This window comes from Anastrepha obliqua, chromosome 1, assembly GCF_027943255.1.
Source record: "Anastrepha obliqua isolate idAnaObli1 chromosome 1, idAnaObli1_1.0, whole genome shotgun sequence".
Classification (NCBI taxonomy): Eukaryota; Metazoa; Arthropoda; class Insecta; order Diptera; family Tephritidae; genus Anastrepha; species Anastrepha obliqua.
Window position 1 is genome coordinate 143259635 of NC_072892.1, and position 20788 is coordinate 143280422.

The window sequence follows — 20788 nt, forward strand, 5'->3', positions numbered from 1 at the left end:
AAATATTTTGCGACTTTACCTAAATCAAATCGATAGCAAGCCTGTATAATACAGAAGCAGCGTAAAGAATAATTACATCAAAACGAGGTAAATTTCAATTTTGGCTGCCACATTCATACATCCGTACATACTTATGCCGCAATAGCTTATACTGGTGAGGTTTTAGCCAAGCGAATTATTTCACTTTAAAACAAATTTAGTGGATTTAGTGGGCACGACACACTCAAAATAAATCAACTTTAATGCAGTTTATGAAATTTTAATGATTCACGACTATAATTTCTCCCTTTTTTCTCAACAAAAGCTTAATAAAGTAAAAATAATCGAATTGAGATATTTTGTTGTTCTATCAGAAGTACGCAGATATGTACGTTCATCTGCTTGCTTGTATATCGCTTTGTGTAGCGCAGTGACTTCAATATTTTTATGTGTTATTTATAAATGCATATGGCTGTACATACCAGTAAATCTTTCCCATATTATGCTCTTGTTGGGTTACGTCAATGCGGCAAAACGAAGCGGTTTCGTGCTTTCATATGAACATTACCTTCGTTTATCACCGGCAACCGAGTACTTTTCCAGTAAAAATTTTGTAAAATCACGTACATATATCTACATACTATAAGTAAAAGCTTTTTTTAATATTTAGGTTATGCCAACTCCAATATGTTGGCTCTCTTTTTTTCGGGCCACACCATGCGCATCGTCATGGAGGAACAAAGCAGAGAGCAGCTAGTACAATTTTCATTTTTCATATTGTAGAGAGCTGAAAATTTTGAAATAGATGCGTATTAGCCATGTAGTGGTGCGAGGCGTAGGTACCGAATTTCTTCTTCGATGGGGTAGTGGGTGTTTGAATACAGTTAAAACAGTTAAAATGTGCGCTTTGAAAAATGTGTTTGACTTAAAAAGAAAAATGTCGCCTATCACACAATTTTTTCAGGGCTGTGCGAGAGCAAGATAGCGTCTTCATATATACATAAGTAGAAAGAGCAAGGCATGCAACTCATTTTCTTGATATGCTTCAAAAGTCACGTAAACACAAATGCTCTGAAGAATATACATAGTTGTTTAATTATGTACAGAATATATATTTTTGGATATATTGCAATTAAACGGATGAAAAGAAATAAAATGAATACTAAACAGAAATAAAATGCATGAACAAAATTAAATAAATAATAGAAAAATTAAATAAATAATAAAAACATTAATAAAGTAAGAAGTAAAAAAACCAAATAAAAATAAACTAAAATTAGTAAAAAAAAAACAAATAGTTTAAAAATGTAACAAAAAACAAAATGACATAAAATAAACAAATATATAAGAAAAAAAAAAAAACAAAACAGAAAAAAAATCGAAAAGTAAAGTAAAAAAATTAAAAAAATATATCATAAATACGTAGGTATATATGTGTGTTAGGGCAGGTCGAAAAATCGTATTCTAGGGATCAAAATAAGAAACTTTGCCGAAGGAACCATACATCTAAAACGAATTCTGATGTCCCCCAATTTAAAAATATCACCATTTTTGGCCTTACAATGGCTATGTTTTTTCTTTATTTTTATTTATTTATAATAATATCTATTTTTTCTCTTAAGAATTTATTTAGTCAGAACATATGTAAATGAAAAAAATTAAATTAAGTGAGTTATAGAAAAGAAACTAAAAAAGTTCGACCCAAATTGGGGGACATCAGAATTCGTTTTAGAGGTATGGTTCCTTCGGCAAAGTTTCTTATTTTGATCCCTAGAATATGATTTTCACAGAGCAATGGGCGATTTTTTTGCCTCCCCACAAATCGACCCGGCCTAATGTGTGTATATACAATATTAAAGAAGTATAAATTAAAGAAGAAAAAAATATAAATCCCAATAAATAAATTAAGAAAATAAATAATAAATTAATTAAAAGAAAAAAGAATAGAATAAAAAAAGAAATAAATGTAAAAAATAACAAAAAAATGAGAAAATGTAAAAAGGGGGGAAAAATAATAAAAAAAATAAAGGGGGAAAAAATAATGAAAAAAAAATAAAGGGGGAAAAATAATAAAAAAATAAACGGGGAAAAATAATACAAAAAAAATAAAGGGGGGAAAATAATAAAAAAAAAAATAAAGGGGGAAAAAATAATAAAAAAAAATAAAGGGGGAAAAAATAATAAAAAAAATAAAGGGGGAAAAAATAATAAAAAAAAATAATAAAAGAAAGAAAATAATAAAAGAAAAAATAATAATAAAAGAAAAAAATTAAAAAAAGAAAAAAATTAAAAAAATAATGAAAGAAAAAAATTGATAAAATAATAAAAGAAAAAAATTTATAAAATAATAAAAAAAAATTAATAAAATAATGTAATGAATGTAACAAAAAATAACAATAATAAATTAATATAAAAAATATTTATAATAAATTAATGTAAAAATAATAACAACAAATAAATAAAAAAATAAAAAATAATTGTAATAAATCCAAATATACATATAATATACAATACATATTCATATACTCAGAAGTACATGCATGTAAATAAACAAAAAAAAGTAAAATGGCGAACTGTGCTGATAATCAACCGAACACTACAGCCACATCGGCAATAAGAACCATTAAAATTTCTTGCTCGTTTACATCAATTAAGCCTATCAATAAATTCGCTGCTCTTATAAAAGAGTTATGTAGCGATGTAAAGCTAGGCCTCCGAATCAAACAAATTAGCCTCAATTGCCTCCTAAAGTAGTGTTATTCCCTTTTATCAAGGCAAAATATAAAGAAATCAATAAACTAATGTTTGTGTTCCGAATGAAAAAAAAAAAATAGAAACAAAAAATACTCAACTGTCTGCCTCCTCTACTTGTTTGCCGATTTTTGTTTTTTAATTAGATTAAATTTATACACATATTTGACTTTATTGATGACAAAATTAAAAATGTTGAATAAACAAAAGGCCATACGTAAAAATCTAAACTCTTTTCTATCAACGTACTTTTCCTGCTTCTTCCAGATATCCAAACAATCATCCAGCAACAAAACAACCACAACAGGTTCGACGCCTTTAGAAAAACGTGTTTTACAACCTAAAAAGCCGATTGCACAGCAGCAATCACAGGAACCGAAAGTAGTCGACAATAATCCAGATAGTGCTCAGGCGCATACTAATCGAATTGGTGATAGCAATCAAAATAACATTGAAAGCAGCGAAATCAGCACCACCAAAGTCGCAGCTCAAGACGAAGTTATAACAGCAACAACAGCAGCAGCGCCAATTTCTACACCAGCTCCAGCAGCAACAGCAGCAGCAGTATCGACAAATACTGGTGAGTGTGCGTGTGTTCGTGTGTGTGTGCGTACAAGTTAGGTGTTTTCATTTCACTCTTTTTGCTGCTGTAAATTTAGTTTTGCGCTTTGGCAGCTGCCAAAATATTGTCGAAACAAGTGCACGGGGAGCGGTGTTCGCTTTTTACCGCTTTTTTGTAATATGCCTTGTTTTGTTTTTAGTTTTATTGGTTTTTTATTTCGCCCCTTCTATGTACACCTTTTATGCACTTAACTTTTTTGTTTTGCATTTGGTTCGCCATTTTCGTTTTTAAATTGCGTCTTAATAAATCGCGCTTTTTTGTTAAACCTGTTTCGGAATTACCGATTTAACGTGTGTTTTTCTTTTTTGTTTTTATTATAAGCTGTCCAATTTTTTCGATTAAAGCATTGTTGGTGTATTTTATTTAAATTCGTTTAATTGTGTTTTAACTAAAAAGTAAATAAATAAGAAATTAAAAAAATATTCACGTATCCAAGATGCGTGTCGCGAGAGTTCAATTTGTAAAAAACATTAGGGGTACGTTCACATATCGATAAGTGAGGTTATGCACGCTAAGCACGTTTTTGATATCATGTACATACGTGAATGGTATCTGAAAAATGGGTTTAATATTTCAAGCCTGATTTTAACCGAAAAACATTTATTCGCTGACATTTAAAAATAATTCTGAAGAAAAATTCTAAATTAATTTCAATTTTAAATATTTCTTAAAGCAACTAGAAATTTGGTTTTCTAAGTCTCAACCTAACCTGCACCTTTTTTGGTCCTTTGACATTGACAACAATTATTTTAACTCCCCTCTCTCTCCCTTCTTCTCGTTACAGTTAAGCACCATCCAGACACAGCACCCGCTCCGGTTGTAAATAAGGGAAAGAGAGCCAATGAAAAGGTATGTCAAAACTCCCAAACGTCAGAGGTACATTGCAGAACCTAACCTAAACTTTCATTCTTTACCCTTTCCCCATTTAGACCAGCGATTTCAGCAACGTTGGTGATTGGCCTATGTTAATTGGTGGTAAACCCACAAATAACGAATCGAAACGCTTAACGAAGCATAAACAGCGTTCAGTGAACGCAAACAGTAAAGAGGAAAACACAACAGCAACAGCAGCACCCACAGCATCAGCTCCCGGTAACGCTGATCAAGCAGCTCCAACAGGCAGTGCTACCACAGGTGATAAACCGTCAACAAGTCAAGCACAAAATGAGCCTAGTAAATCTGGCAGTGGTGAAGGCAATAGTGGATCTTCGGCCACAAATGCCACAGCCGGCAACTCAAGCTCAGGATCAAATGGCATCAATAAGAAGATTCCCAAGCACAAGTGGCGTCCTCTCCAAATCGACCTTGCAAAATCAAGTCGCCCGAAACCGATTGGACGTCCCACTAGACGTTTGCCAAACTCTGCGTCTCGCTATCACCAGCAGTCACAACAGTACCACAATCAAGAGCAACGCTCAAACGGTGGTGACCACTACAACGGCGGAACAGCAACAGAGCAACAACGCAGTGATTGGCGTCAACATGCAGCACCAAGCGCCGGCGGTGAAACGTCACGTGGCGGTGAACGCCCAACGCGGCCCTATTCCCGCCCTACTGAGCGCATTGATTCCTGGCGTAGCGGCAGCGGCACCGAGCGCAGTGTTGCCATCGGTGGCGGCAGCATCACCGAACGAGACTACGAGCGGCCAGCCCGCACGCAACGGCGCTTCCGGACGTCCTATCGTGGCGGGCGGCAAGGTCGGGGTGGATTCGCAAGACCGGGACCAGGTCGTGCGTCAAATCGCATACCACGCCATCTGTTAGCCAGTGGCGAATACGCAAGTTATTTGCCGGCGGACGCAGCCGGTGTCGAACAGTCCTCGTTTGTGCTCATGGGCACGCACTACTACGGTCCAGTGCCGGCGACCTATATCGAAATGGATGCACAAACGGTCAAGGAAGCGATCAAGAAACAAGTGTAAGTATCGAAAAAAACAACAATTGAATTTTTTGAAAATTTAATTTTTAAAAAATTTCTAAATTTTTTACTAATATTTTGTTTCGTCCCCTCCGCTCATTACAGTGAATACTATTTCAGTGAAGAGAATTTAACTGGCGATTTCTTTCTGCGTCGCAAAATGGACCCAGAAGGTTGTATTCCAGTCACATTGATTGCTTCTTTTCATCGCGTCTTAGCCTTGACTACTGATGTGGCGTTGATCATTAACGCCATCAAGGAGTCCGAGAAGCTGGAGTTTCTCGAGGGCTATAAAGTACGCACAAATACCAATCCCACAAAATGGCCCATTCGTGATGTGATCGAGACTACATTTAATCCAGTCGCTCAAGTGGCTGTTTCAAATGCAGCCGTTGACACAGCGAGTGGTCAGACACCAGAGAGTGTAAATAATGATATACAAACAAATACGCAGCAAGAAAGTCAACCAAATACTGTCACTACTGCCACCGAGCAAGCTGTTGCTCCTGTTCCCATAAGCAACAGCTTCGGCGGCAATGGTGGTAACACCGCGGAGGCTCAACAAGTTGCTAATGACAATAAAGCTAGCCCCATAGGGGCTGCCACAACCATACCCACGACCAATGTGGATGCAGCATTCGCAAGCGAAGTGCTCTTACAGCCAATACTTACCTCAGCTATGGCAACTAAACCTCTGACTAGCATCCCGCCACCGCCTGTGCCACGAAACTCGCAAAACTTGGTCTCCTCGCTGCTACTGCAGCAAGTGAAGCAAATGCCTACGCCCACTGTGAATGCGGAGAACGCGATAAGCGCGCTCACACAGAAAGTGGCCGAAGTGGAAAGTGGCGGCGGGGCTGTGGCTCAGCTGGCGGACCATTTGAGTGGTCTGGCTGAAAGTGTGAAGATGCCGCCTGTGACATCGACGCCTCAGAAACTACAAAAAGGTGGCAAGCACAATAATGAGCAAGGTAATGCAAAAGGCACTGGCGGTAGCAACAACAAAGTAGGCATTGGTGGAAACACGGCAGAGGCTGATGGTGAGGCACCGTCCGATGCCGCTGAGGGCATGTGGAAAGAGGTAAAGAGACGCTCAAAATCAAATGCTTTAAAAGATACTAAATCTTCCAATCAACAACACTCCCAAACGCCCTCAACACAACAAAAACAACTCATTAAAAACGCCACTACAAATGCTACCTCTGCAACTAATTCATCGACCACAACAAACAACAATAACTTAAACAAAATTGATACAAAAATGAACACGGCAACAACACCATTGATTACATCGAACGCCTCCGTCACCAATGCAACTCACACCACCAACACAACGAACGCCACATCATCCACCACTATCATCAATAACAACAAAACAGCTCCTCAGCCATCCACTCAGTCAGCAGTCGCACACGCTTCAGCTACATCAGCAGCAACAGTTGGTCTCACAACAAACGCAATTGAAAAGGAAGAACTAGACTTTCAATTTGACGAAGAGCTTATGGATCCCATCCCAGCCTCTGGACGTATAAATAATTTCACCGAAAATTTCTCCGACGATGACGAATCCGACTATGAATTTGCTGACCGCGACATCAATAAACTGCTGATTGTGGCGCAAGTGCAGCGGGCACCCAAACACGAAGGCTACGATCGCACAGCTGACTACATTTCACGTACAAAAATCACACAAGACCTCGAGAATGTGATAAACGATGGTTTGGCCAATTACGAGGAAGATCTGTGGACCACATCGAATACGGGCACGGCTTATCGCACGGTGAATATTATATCACAAGAAGATTTTGAGAAGTTGGGTGGCGGCGGAGCCGGTGGACGTGTGCAACGCAACTATGTACAACAAGCACCGCCACCACCACCACCTGCCTACGAAGATGTGGATACCACATTAAATAGTACGCTCAATTCGACATTGAAGTCGCGTCGTGCTCGCTTCTATGCTGCGCCCAGCTCACATTCGATCGATCCACGTACGCCACGCAAGCGCAAGACCCGCCATTCGTCCAATCCACCTGTAGAGGCGCACGTCGGTTGGCTGCTCGACTCTGTCGAACATCGACCGCGCACCACGTCAATGGGCTCCTCGACAGGCACTTCACCAACGACTTCGTCATATGGTTCCTCCGTGCCACAATCGCTACCTGTCTTCCAGCATCCTTCGCACTCGCTGCTCAAAGAGAATAACTTCACGCAACAAGCCTATCACAAATATCATTCGCGTTGTCTGAAGGAGAGGCGCCGTGCAGGCTATGGTCAATCACAGGAGATGAATACTTTGTATCGTTTCTGGTCATTCTTCCTGCGCGAAAACTTCAACAAGACAATGTACAATGAATTCCGTACGTTGGCGTTGGAAGATGCTTCCAATGGCTTTCGCTATGGATTGGAGTGTCTATTCCGTTTCTATTCGTATGGTTTGGAAAAGAAATTCAGGCCAAATGTGTATGAGGACTTCCAGGACGAGACGATTGCTGACTATAAAATCGGTTAGTAATACAAAATGTTTGAAAATGCTGTATATGCTAATATTTCTAATAATTTTTTCTAATAAATTCTACAGGTCAACTCTATGGTGTTGAGAAATTCTGGGCTTTCCTCAAATACTACAAAAACGCTGATAAACTGACGGTGAAACCGGAATTGGCAGAATATCTGAAAAAATTTAAAACTATAGAAGATTTCCGCGTCGTCGAACCGGAGATCAATGAAATGTTGCAAGGTGTTGGCAGTCTGAATCGTGGCCGCAACTTGAATCGGTTGCGCAGCGTTTCCGAAAGCGATGGCACGGCGGTAGTTGGCGCGGGCGGTCGCAGACCTAACACTACAATCAGCAACCGCAGTGATTATGTGGGCAATCGCCCGCAATACCAACAACACCCACAACAGCAACAGCAACACCAACAACAGCAACACAACAATCATCAGCCAGGCAATTATGCCAATTTCAGTAGCAATAGACGCCGCACCGGCTCCTTTGGTAGCGGCAATGTGCGTGTACGTAGCGGTTCATTGGGCAATAAACCACAAGTGGTGTCGCGCAACAACAATTATCATCATCACTACGGCAGCTCGCCACATGAAATGCGTCGTGGTGGCAGCAACTCAGGCCTTGCAGCGCACAAACAGCAACAAAATCGCCAGCAGCAGCAGCAGCAGCAACAGCAACCACAACAAAAGTCTAAACAACAAGTACAAAATAAAGATTCCAATAATATGCCCAGTGCAACAGCTAACGCTGCGGGGGCAACTGCACTGACAGCAGTTAAAAAAGAACATCAGCAGCAAAATTATGGGGCGACAGCAAAACCAAACAAATCAATAGTCAGCAGTAATGTAACACCAAAAGTCACCTCCACAGCGGCGGAAGTGACCTCAACATCAGCGGATAAATAATTGTTTATTTTCATGATCTTTTTTTTTTAATACAAAAGCTTATTTAATATTGTTCGTTTATATCTTATCTTATCTTTATTTTGCATAACGTATGTATTTTCTTGTAATTTTTGAGTATTTTCATGACTACAAACCGGTGCAAATTTAGCAGCACTCTAAGCGCGGACAAAAATTTGCATATATATAAAATACTGTAACTACACAAAGAAAGAGAAATAAGTTGACATAAGTTCGGTTGAACCACAAGTGCAAATTATACGAACTATAAAATCAAAACGAAGTAGACGCGAATAAATTGGCTTTGATCTCTGGCTTTCTTAATAAACAAATACTATCAAAGTCACTTATTGCAGCGCAGTGCAGACGAAACAAGTCCAAATGATTGTTGTACACACAAAAAATATACATACATACAGGCAATTTCTTTAAGAATCAAATTATGAAAATGCTCAAAATTCTGCTATAATTTATTTCACATGCATACGCAGATATTGTCATGGATGTTACGATTAATTGTAAACTTATTTTCATAGACTTTCAAAGCGTTGAATTTACAACTATACACACATATACATACCTATATACATATATTTAAATACAAACAAAACTGAACACATAACGTTAAAGAAATATATTTGCTAAAGTGACTTTCTGTATAAAACGATGAAAAACAGAAAAACGTAAAATGCGTTCATACTCGTACTTTGAAAGGCATTCACAGGAAGGAAGTACGGTTGGAATTTGCCTGCTTCCTGGCAAGGAATTACAAAAATGGTATAGGTTTGAGCGTCAGCTGCGCAGAGATTTTTCAGATCACAACGAAAATGAAGAAGAAGAAAATGAGTTGCATTTATGTGGTATAGCAGTGAATCTGCTGTATAGCGCCAATGGGAAATGGATCATCTCCAAGCAATAATGGTCAGTTAATGATGAATATGCTTGGGCGCTCTTGAAATCGGAATTGCAAGTAATTTACTTTGAATATAAACGAGAATATCAATCAACTCTATTTAATATTTAGCCAATGCATTAGTGCTAATGTTGAACTGGACTACAACTTTTGGGTAAACAAATTTTTTAAGTAAAATAAAAAAAGTTAGGAAAAACCAAGACACGGTGTGGCAACCTGTGCCAAATTCGTTAGTTGCCATTAAAAAGTAGGAAAAAATTCAAGAAAATGCCGCAAAGCATAAATCACAGGCATTGCTGCACACTTATCATATATTTTCCAATTATTTGCATATAGAGAAAATGATTTTACTTTAGTGCAAACGAAGAACGTTTGGAAAGAGATCGCTTACATATGGAGTAGCAGAGAATTAAAAAAAAAAAAAAAAATGGAGAAGGGCCACTAGTATAGTTACGAAATGACAAAAAAAGAATACATACCAATTACCACTAACACAGGACACAGCAACTAAGTGTTGCCGTTATTGTGAGAACTAAACTTTTATGCTAAGATTTATGAAAACAAAAAAGAACTAACTAAGAAATGCAATTGTGCAAAAATGTGAAATGAAATGAAAAGAAAAAAATTATGCAATATTTGATATTAGCAAAAGCACACACGAATAGATGCAAATCTATGCCATTAAAATTTATATATTTGTATTATAAGTTTGTTAAGAAACAACAATAAAAGCGATGACAGCAGTAAAAACGAGACATGTGTGCTAAAGCATACCGTTAAAGCAGCCCCTACAACTAACTACATACATTTATGCTTATATGTAAAGAGTTATTATATACAAATATAAGAATACATACATTTTAGTGGTCTTTAAATGAGAAAACCAAGCAACAATAACGCAGAGTTAATATCTGATAACCCACACATATATACATACATAAAATTATATAAATATATAAATATGAATATGAATGCAAAGTTAAACTTTATGAGCGCTAAAACGCAAAAATTCTTGTATGCATGCAGGTGCACATTTTATTAAGTCATAAAAATAACTATAAAAAATATGACAGTTATAGAGTCATAAGCATTTACAACAAATTCTGAACTTTATAAGCCACACGCTAACCGCTGCTTTGCTTCTACGGCTGCTGTGATGAGAGATAACAACAAAGTGAAGCAAAAGCAAGCAAACAGCAGCGAAATAGGTGCGTTCGGTTAATATGCACATACACACACACACACACATACCTGCACGCAACTAGCAAAGTTAAACGGATAACGGGTAGCATATAAAAAAAAGGACGGAAAATATTTCCTAAGCGTTAAACACAGTGAAATAATGCCAACAAAAGCTATTCTTCAATAACGATGTATTATGTGTTTAAGAGAAATGAAAACAAAATCACTAGTGAAATATTTCGCGAAAACACTAATGTCAGTACTCCTCAAGCAAACAAACAAAAAAAAAAAACAACAAAAAATCGTTCAAGTGCATGTTTAGAAACTTTTTTCTCTCACAAACACATACCAACGAAAGTTCCATTCAAGTGAAAAATGATTTCAACCCACAACATGCCTACCTATACAAATATACACATACACACAGTTATATGCATGCACACACTGCCGTTTACTCCACAGTGTACGTCCCTGTCAATGCTTCATTTCAAATGCATGCAAAATGGCGCTCGTGAGAGCGCGCGGCATTTTAAGCAACAATTCCCCATATGCACTGTGCGAGTAACTGTTGCTGAAGTTTCAAAGAGAATCCGTACATTATTGCAATTATTCAAACTATTACTTTACTTATACCGCTCCTTCCTCTCTTATTGGTTGTTGAAACACAACAAACACTTTTGTGTGTTTGATTTTCTCAATTTTTTGAATTGACATCATAGTTTTTTTTTATTAATTAGTTTTGTAAGCGATTTCAATCTTTGTGTGTTAGATTAATGATAAGTTTTCATTTGGTTTTGATTTAAATTTGAATTAACAAAAAACAAAAAAGCAAAAAAAAAAATTATAAGAACTAGAAGCAAAAACAAAAAAAATATATATATAAATAAAACACAAAACTGATTTTATTCTCTAAAATCAAATAAAAAGTTGAATTTGGTAATATTGCATACGAAGCAACAATTTTGAATCAAGCTGTTAAAAGTAGTAAAGGAAAATTATATGTATGTATATGAAAAAGCGAATATGTAGTTTACACTAATTAACGCCTAATTAATCAAGTAAAATTTAAAATATACATTTTTTTATATAAGTTGTAAGTGAAACAAGGAAGAGAAACATGAAGAAGAAAAATGGAAGCAACAAATTACAAAAATACTTATGTAGACTTTTTACCAAAAGAAAACAACTAATAGCTAAACTAAAAGTTGTCAGCAAACAAGTGACAGAATGTATAATTTTTGAGCAATCTATTTTCGTTACAAAACAAAAAACCAAAAATCAAAAAAAAAAACCTAAAACAAATAATGGCATATTTTATTATAGTTTGCAACAAACCAAGAAATATTTGCAATACGTTTGTTATTAACGAAAAAATCACTTTCTGTTCGATACAAAAGTGAAGTTGTAATTTGAAAAACATTGTTTTGGTTTACTACGAGTATACTTAAATTATAGCAATTTTATGCGTTTATTTCATAGAATTTTTTATTTTCTTTCGGCGTACAATTTTTTATAATTTTTTCTTGTAAATAGTTTATTGGAAAACTTACGTGGAATTGAAGTTAAAAAAGATATTAATCATTATTGCTGTATTTTCATTTGTTTACAATGGCGGAAAGAATATCGCAAAACAATTTCAAACCTACACAGAAGTAAAAACAAAAACAAAAACACTTTTAAACAAACAGAAATACTTGCATAAGTGCAATGTGCGCATAAAATAAATATTAGCATACAAAAAATTTACTATAAATAGCTACTTATGTATAAATGAAATAAAAAATACAATTCAGTAGTGCGTCGCAGCAGCCCCACACTCGTTGCATTGCTATGCTGGGGCGGCGAGCAGCACTTGTTGCCTCGGTCTTTTAGCTGCTCGTTGCCACGCTTAGCTGACCAATTGGCCTGCGCATTTTTCGCACTTCACTTTCATCTAAGGATGTATGCGCCAATTATGTATGCATATAAACATATACAATCGCACATAATTACCTACACTAACACAGCAGCGGACACAATTTGTGCAGAAAAACGACTAATTTAACCAAAAGAAAAAAACGAAGAAAAAAAAACAAAAACCAGGACAGCGAAAAGGAAAAAAATAAAAACAACACTACTATTAACAGTTTGAATTTGTTAAAGCGAAAAATTTTAATTACGTTTGTTTTTATTATTTTTGAGTATTTTTAATACACTTTGTATTCCTAATTGCCTGCGTTTAACTGGAAACATATAAATTCTTATGTTGTACTATATATATTCATACATACATACGTATATGTATAGATGTATACATATTTTTTTTTAATTATTATATGTAAGTTTACCTAAAAGTGATAGTTCTAATTATAAATTAATTTAAACGAAAACAAAAAAAAAAAAATACAAATTCTTATAAAGGCTTAATTCAGTAAAAAAAACTAACGCAAAAACTACACAAAAAAATGTAAAAACTTAAAAGTGTAAAAAAACGTAAAAAATCTATTAAAAAAAATTCAATAAAAAATATGAAAAACTTAATTTGCGCCGTTTTATTTCCTTTTTAGTAATTTCGAATTTAGTACTTACATATCCGCTCAGTTTGCTAACTGTACAGGGTACGGCACTCGAAGTGTAACCAACTTCAGACCGCTCTTGCAGCTGATGCACGATGACAGTACAGAGTATTGTTTATAAGCGCGCGGAAGCATTTGGCAAGAGTAAGAAAATCAGTAATGGATTTCAAACGGAATTGTGTGATTGCATTATATTTGACTGAAAATCACAACCAGTGATTGATCATGAGTTCGAGCACCTTACTTTAAGGCTTAAAGTTTTTGTTTATCGCACCATTACTCGTTACAATGATACTGGTAGCATCGCGAAACGTCATGGAGGTGCTCACCAAAAGACTGCAACGTCACGTGAAATGGTTTAAAAAGTTAACAAGCGACTTGAGCGAAGTCCCCGACGAAGTGTCAATCAAATGGCGAAAGAACTGAAAATATCTGACCTTAGCATCCAAAATGATCTCTCACACAAGAAGTGATATTATGCATAAAAACTCGAATTAAACATAAAAAAGCACCCGGATATGATATGCTGACAGGCAAATCACTTACGGAGCTACCAATTGAGGCTTACCTATTTCTTAGAAACGTATTCAATGCAATGTTTCACTTACAATACTTCCCAAAAGTATGGAAAGTCGCAGAAATCATTGCGCTACCAAAACCGGGTAAAAACCCAACAGCTTTAACTTCATATCCACCTATAAGCCTACTTCCGACTATATCTAAAATTGCAGAAAAACATTTACATGACAGAATTACCCCAATACTTGACACGACATCATTCCAAATCATCAATTCGGTTTTCGAAAAAAAACACTCAACTATCCAACAAATACATCGAGTTACACAAAAAATAATTTCAGACATGGAAAATAAACGATACTGCGTTGCTGTATTTTTGGACGTCGCAAAAGCTTTTGACAAAGTTTGGCACAAAGGCCTCTTGCTTAAAATTAGGACAATATTACCACTCGACTATTATTTAATTATCAAGAGCTAACCTTACTGACCGATGCTCCTACATTAAATACAATGACAAATACTCACATATACATCCAATAACAGCAGGAGTTCCTCAAGGCAGCGTTCTAGGGCCACTGCTATATGTCTTATTTACCTCTGACATACCACTCCCAGACGAAACTAATTCTACTATAGCAACATTCGCAGACGACACAATTTTATTGTCATCTGACAAAAACCTCTCAACCGCAACAACAAAATTACAGATGTACACCAACAATGTAAAGAAGTGGTTTGACAAATGGAGTTTAAAAGTAAACGAGAACAAATCTGTACAAGTAATATTTACGACAAGAACAAATATTGCTGCTATGCCGATTAAGCCCAACAATAAAAATATATAGGGGTTTTCAGTAAGAGCGCTTCAACTTTTGAACTTTTTTGAATAAAACAAAAACGGTTTGACTTTTTTAACTAATTTTTTTTTTTATTATCGAGTTTGAACATATACATTTAAGTATGAAATTCGATTTCTTTTGCATGACCACCGCGTGCACGTTTTACGAAGTCCAATCGTTGAACCCAATTTTCGACCACTCTTTTGCATAAATCGGCCGAAATTCCAGCAATTTCGCGTTCAATATTGGCTCTGAGCTCACAAATCGTCGCCGGCTTGTTACTGTAGACCAATGACTTCACATAACCCCAAAACGGGACGGCTTGTTAAATGGACCGTAAAATGGCCGTAATGCTCTTAAAGTAGCAGCAACAGAACGATTATTTTCATAAAAAATTTGCACGATTTGCAATCGTTCCATGATGAAATGTATACTAATGAAGTTTACAAATGACAAGCGAAAAATAAAAAATATTGCGTCGTTCGCCCTCCCTATCGGAAAAAAGTTGAAGCGCACCTATTGAATAACCCTATACAAATTGAAACATCTGCAAAATATCTTGGAATCCATCTGGACTCAAAACTAACTTGGAAAGATCATATCAAAAAGAAAATAAAACAAATAAATCGACAATTGCATTGGCTAATAGGCAGAAATTCTAAGCTCAATATTTCCAACAAACTTTTAGTATACAAGGCGGTCATTAAACCAATCTGGACCTACGGACTTCAAGTGTGGGGAGCTGCAAAAGGAACTCACATAAACAAAGTACAGCGACAACAATCAAAAATCTTACGTATAATAACAATGTCCGACAGGTACACAAAAAATGATGACATCCATTCTACGTTCAATATACCATTAATCGACGAAGAAATAAAAGCGATATCAACAAGGTATTTAAACGAAATAAACCAGCACAAAAATAGAGAAGTCAATACACTCTCACAACTTGAAAGAAGAACTTGACGACGTCTGAAGAGGAACCGACCAATTGACCTATTAAATTAAATATTAATTCTCGTATGCTAAAATAATTGTTCTATATAAAATGTAATTCTTTTCCTATCGCTGTATTCGTCTTGGCACGATTGGCACCAAAGCACACAAGTCAGGCTTGAGAGAGCGAATGAGTTGCTTCGCTTGACCGAAAGCGGTCAATTTCTAAATAGTCCGGGAGCCAGGGGTCGATTATGGACTGCGTTATTATACTGTTGAATTCTTGACTATACTTGTGATTTAGCTTTCATGAATAACGAAAGTGAACGTCAGCTGGCGCACCCGCGGTGGGTGCGATTGTGGGAGGGTACGAAACGTGTCGAAAAAAAATTTCTACCAACTTTAGTAGAATAAAAAGAAAATCAGCTGCGCCGTAGAGAGGGAAAAATACGTCAGCTGAACAGGCGAACTCGTAAAATAAATTAAAAAGTAAAACTAATTACTTTATGCCGATTCAAATTTTTTTACATAATTTTGGACACATATGAAAATATAATATTGATAGTCAGCTGCGTTTATAGCGGTGGGAAGATCGTCAGCCGAAGCAAGAATTTATCAGTGCGTTCATACACCTCGGCAGCGCGCGGAATTTTCAATCTTTTTTTTTCGCAGCATCCTACGCACGTAGCCACCGCTACTGGACCAGCTGACGGTTGGTTTCGTCATCCATTGGATGGCGTCTGCCTTCAGTATTAAAATGAGTCGGCATGAAATGATGAGGTCAAAATGACCCCTGGCTCCCGGACTAGAACAGTGTGTTTTGTGATGAGAAAATTTTTCAAATTGAGTAATTCGTAAACTCCCGAAACGATAGGGTTTATTTGACCGACCGTTCATACGAGAATTTAAGTCATCGATTGGCCACAAGGAGGAAGCACACGCCACGGGTAATGGTTGGGACCACTATAACCGCAGATGGGCGCTCTTCAAATATTCCCACGAGCTTGGCGTCAAGGTAAATGCGAAATGTTATCGGGAAAGTTGGTTTGAAGCCGTGGGCAGACAAACATTTCGGTGGCAGACCATGATTGTTCCAATAGTACTCGGCACCGTCTCACAAAGTTCGAGTGCACCAAGAATGGCTAAAAAACTACGTTCCGAACTTCATAACGTCCACACAATGGTTCTCAAATTCACCAGACGCGAATCCGATAGATTATTCTCTTTGGGCCATTTTGGAGGGCAAGGTCCGAAGTAAAAGATTCACTAGTCTCGAGGTGCTGTAAAAAGCCATTATCCGCGAGTGGGCCAAAATACCTGCATGTCACATTCGGGCAGCTTGCGATTCATTTCTGGACCGTCTCAAGGCACAGTCAAGGCGGAAAGTATTTCAGAGATATTAGGATCATCATCATCATTTGATGCAACAGCTCTGTATGAGCTTTGGTCTACTGCACAAATTGTCTCCATTTGACCCAGTCCTTGGCAGATTCTTTTCAGTTTTTGACCTTTAGTCGCCTAATTTCGTCTTCCAGTTCAACCCATCTTGATCTTGGTCTGCAAATGTTTTAGCGCCAAATATTTGTCGTTGAGTTCTCGTGGGGCGAGCTCCCATATTAAGTAATTTTATAATTAAATCAAATATCACTAAAACCCATATTTATTGTATATATTCTGTGCACCTGTAGAACAACACAAATAACGACACAAAAATAGTAAGCGGTTGTTGTTGTTGTTGCAGCAGTAATACAAGCCCTGTTAGTGTAGTATATATCATCGGTCTTCGTGTATCTAACGGTAGGCCCAGGAAACTTGCTGTTTTAACAGGTTGGGTCCAGAGGGAGAGGGGTGTTAGATGAGTGGGTTTCGAAGGGCATGTGGAAAGGTGGTTAGAGTCGTGCGGGGTACCTTCACATGCCGGACATATGTTTAGTGTGTTGGGGTCGATTCTGGATAAGTAGGAGTTAAACCTGCTACAATATCTAGAAGGTAATTGTGCCAGTGTTACGCGGACCTCACGGGGAAGCTGGAGCTCTTCATCTGCTGTACGTGCTGGTTGGACTCCGATTACAGCTATCGGTGGTCGGGAGCTTTAGAAGGCGTTAATGGTCTCCCGATGAATGTCGTTTATTGTGTCTAAATACTGTTTAGTCCAGTAGTTTTCTGTCCGTCCAGTAGTTTCTTGTCCTGAAACTCGTCGGCGTAATTGAGGAGGTGTCTCCGACGTGCCTGTGAGGTGGCTCTGGTTCAAGCAGGTATCTTCAAGGATGAAAGTCAGCGGTAGCACCCTACATGAACTGCTTGCTGAGCAGTTTATTGCACTCCTTTACAGGGAGCCTTTGTGCCTCGTTGTTAAAATAGGCGGTCTTTGGTCTTTTGCTGCTATTCAAAATCCTCCAGATACATAGTGTTTTTTAAGTGTGCAGTTTTTAACTAGCTCCACCGTAGACTTGTAAATGGCAGCGTTTGTGCGCGGTACAACGACGAGTTAGACACATTTATCAGTGGCGCAAATGTAATCAGGTGCATCAAAGCCCAAAGGAATCGATGGTACGGTCACATTTTACGAATGAGCAACGATAGAACTTTCAAAAAGATATTCGAAATAAATCCACAAGGTGACAGAAGCAGAGGTCGGCCGATAAAGTGGAGAGATGGCATTGAAGGCGACTTTGGAGCTATGGGCATATCTGATATCAAACGAAAATCGGATGACCGAGTGACGTCGAGACGACTTGTAACGGAAGCAATAGTTCACCCCGAACTGTGATGCTGTGATGATGATGATGATGTGCTATTTATTTTATATATTTTTTTCTTAATGTACATATATTTAAGAGAATACAGGGTTGCCCATATTCGACGGACCCGACGGATTTCGATGACTCTTTGGGCCCATTTCAATCGACGAGGCTTGTCCGCAGGCAACAATCTTTGCGTCAATTGAATCTTATACGGGAATAAATGCAAATCAATGCGGGTAGCTCGTTGTAAAGTGGTCCGGGCAATGCCCAACTGCTGAGAACGGCGATTTTGGGATTTTTTATACTCACGTTGAGTTTTCACAATTGGCTTCTTTTGTTGAATGTATAATAAATTTCAGCAATTTGGGAGCGCTTGCGTGGCGTGTACTGCTCCATGGTAAAAATCTGCTTGGACTGACGCTTCCAACGCGGTATGTCATTAAGTGATCTGATGTCTTTGTCAAAAGATACAGGGTTGCCAGATGGGTCCGTCGAATATTGGCAACCCTGTACATAGAAAATTGAATATCGTTCCGGTGAATATTTTCGAAGTTTTACGCAAATTTGAAAAGGTGTTTCAGAGTGCTGCATAGTGATTTTCAAACTTTAAACGCGTTTTTCTCAAAATGGAGTTTTCAAAGTCGGTGACCAACATTTCTCGAAAACGGCTAAACCGATTAGTCTCAAATGTTAACCTTGGCTAGCTTCTTAAATATATTTTTTAGTAATTAATCGAAGATTTTTTCTCACCGATAAATATTTTTTTTATAAACAATTTAAAGCCGAAATCGATTTTTTTTTGCAAAAAAATCTAGTATTCCTTCGATTAATTACTAGATTTAACATTACTTTAACGAAATCTGTTTGGTTTTTTAATTTCAGAGAATCCAGTTCAGAGATTTAGTGGCCACCGCAAAACGTCTTTATTGAGAGGAGTTCCCGGAGATCAGCTGTAGCTCCTTTCCAAATAAATATTTTTACTAATACTAAGTCCTAAAATACAACTAGAAGATAACATAGGTTGGTAGGCAAAATGGTTGAAGTGCACCTGACACTCCTCAAGTGGCACTAAAGCGCCGTTTTGATACCATTATGAGACCTCCAACAGGTAGATATCTACAGCCAGCCAGAGTTGTTGATATAATGGATAAGATTGATAAGAAAGGAGCTCCCAGTGACCTTAGTCGTCTAGCTGCCAAACCCGGACATTTACAGAGAAAATGCTTTACAGTCTCCTTCTCGGAAAGGTATCCACAGCTTCTGCAATGGGGGTTAAATGGTAACTCTAGCTTTTCTACGTGTGTGCTGTTGGTCCAGTGACCGATAAACACAGCTACGAGTTTGGAAATTGAATGGCGAGGAGTCCAAAGAACTTTCTGAGTCTTTTGTATATCGTATTGAGGCTAAAGGGTTGTCGCAATAATACAGGAAGAAATGGAGCTCCATCTTTTCTGCACTCTCCTGAGAAATAATTTGTGCAGTTCCCCTTTAACAGTTAACGGGATGCCGATGATCGGGTAGGAGGTCTCTGAGGCCAATTTAGTCCCCTTCCTGGCAAGCTCATCAGCAATTTCATTTCCCTCTATGTTCCTATGTACTGGAACCCAGAGAAATGTTACCTGAACCCAGAGAAATGTTACCTCCTTACAGGAGTTTCCTAATTTCGGTCTGCACCATGGCGTCGTCAAAGCCTTAATCGCGGCTTCACTATCGGAGAAAATGTTAATAGCTCCCTCGCTCCCGCCATCCAAAGGCTGCAAGAACGCAAATGCTTCTGATTGAAAAACACTAGCAGTGTTTGACAGTTTAAAGGAGATAGATAAATTGGCTGATTTAGAGAAAACCCCCGCTCCGACTCCCGATTACATCTTGGAACCGTCAGTGAAAACAGCAGTGCAAGCTCCGTTGCAGATTTTTTCCTCGATCCAATTCTGTCTATTTGGAAAGATTGCCCTTGCACGACCCTCTAATTCTAGTTTGCGGATAGAGATATCTGTTCGAAGTTCGGAGAAATACGGTGTTAACTGCTCGAAAATGCTACCATGTCCCTTGAGAGACTGTCTCCAGAGACCAAGCTTCCTTACCCTGATTGCACTTTGAGCAGCAATGGAAATAACATAAAAGTCGATGGGAAGTAAGTGCAAAACGACATTCAGTATAGCACTGGGGCAAGTTCTACATGCAGTCCTTTGCACCCTCCCCAGTTTAGTGGTATTATAGCCCTTCCAAAGAGCTTCCCACCAAAACCAGTCATCCATACGTAAAAATTGGCAAAACCACTGCATTGTACATCCACAGCTCGACCTGTGGCTTGAGTTTCCATTTTTTACCGAACATAGATTTGCAGGAGTAGAAGGCTATACTGGCCTTCTTTACCCGATTTTCAATGTATAGCTTCCAATAGAGTTTGGAGTCA

General features: G+C 37.6%; 1 protein-coding gene across 5 annotated transcripts in view; it reads left to right on the forward strand.

Moving 5' to 3' along the window:
- The window catches only part of LOC129236373 (la-related protein 1), a 66067-nt gene extending 52771 nt beyond the window's left edge, over positions 1-13296 (forward strand). For 4 of the 5 annotated variants that reach the window (XM_054870726.1, XM_054870727.1, XM_054870729.1 and 1 more), the window contains 5 exons: positions 2998-3310; positions 4137-4201; positions 4282-5270; positions 5376-7777; positions 7852-13296. In XM_054870726.1, the coding sequence (XP_054726701.1) occupies positions 2998-3310; positions 4137-4201; positions 4282-5270; positions 5376-7777; positions 7852-8684 (4602 nt within the window). In that variant the 3' untranslated portion in view covers positions 8685-13296. Of the gene's footprint in view, positions 1-2997; positions 3311-3589; positions 3829-4136; positions 4202-4281; positions 5271-5375; positions 7778-7851 lie in introns of those variants that run through there. The other variant, XM_054870730.1, reaches the window with a different exon arrangement.
- Positions 13297-20788: the final 7492 nt, after the last annotated feature.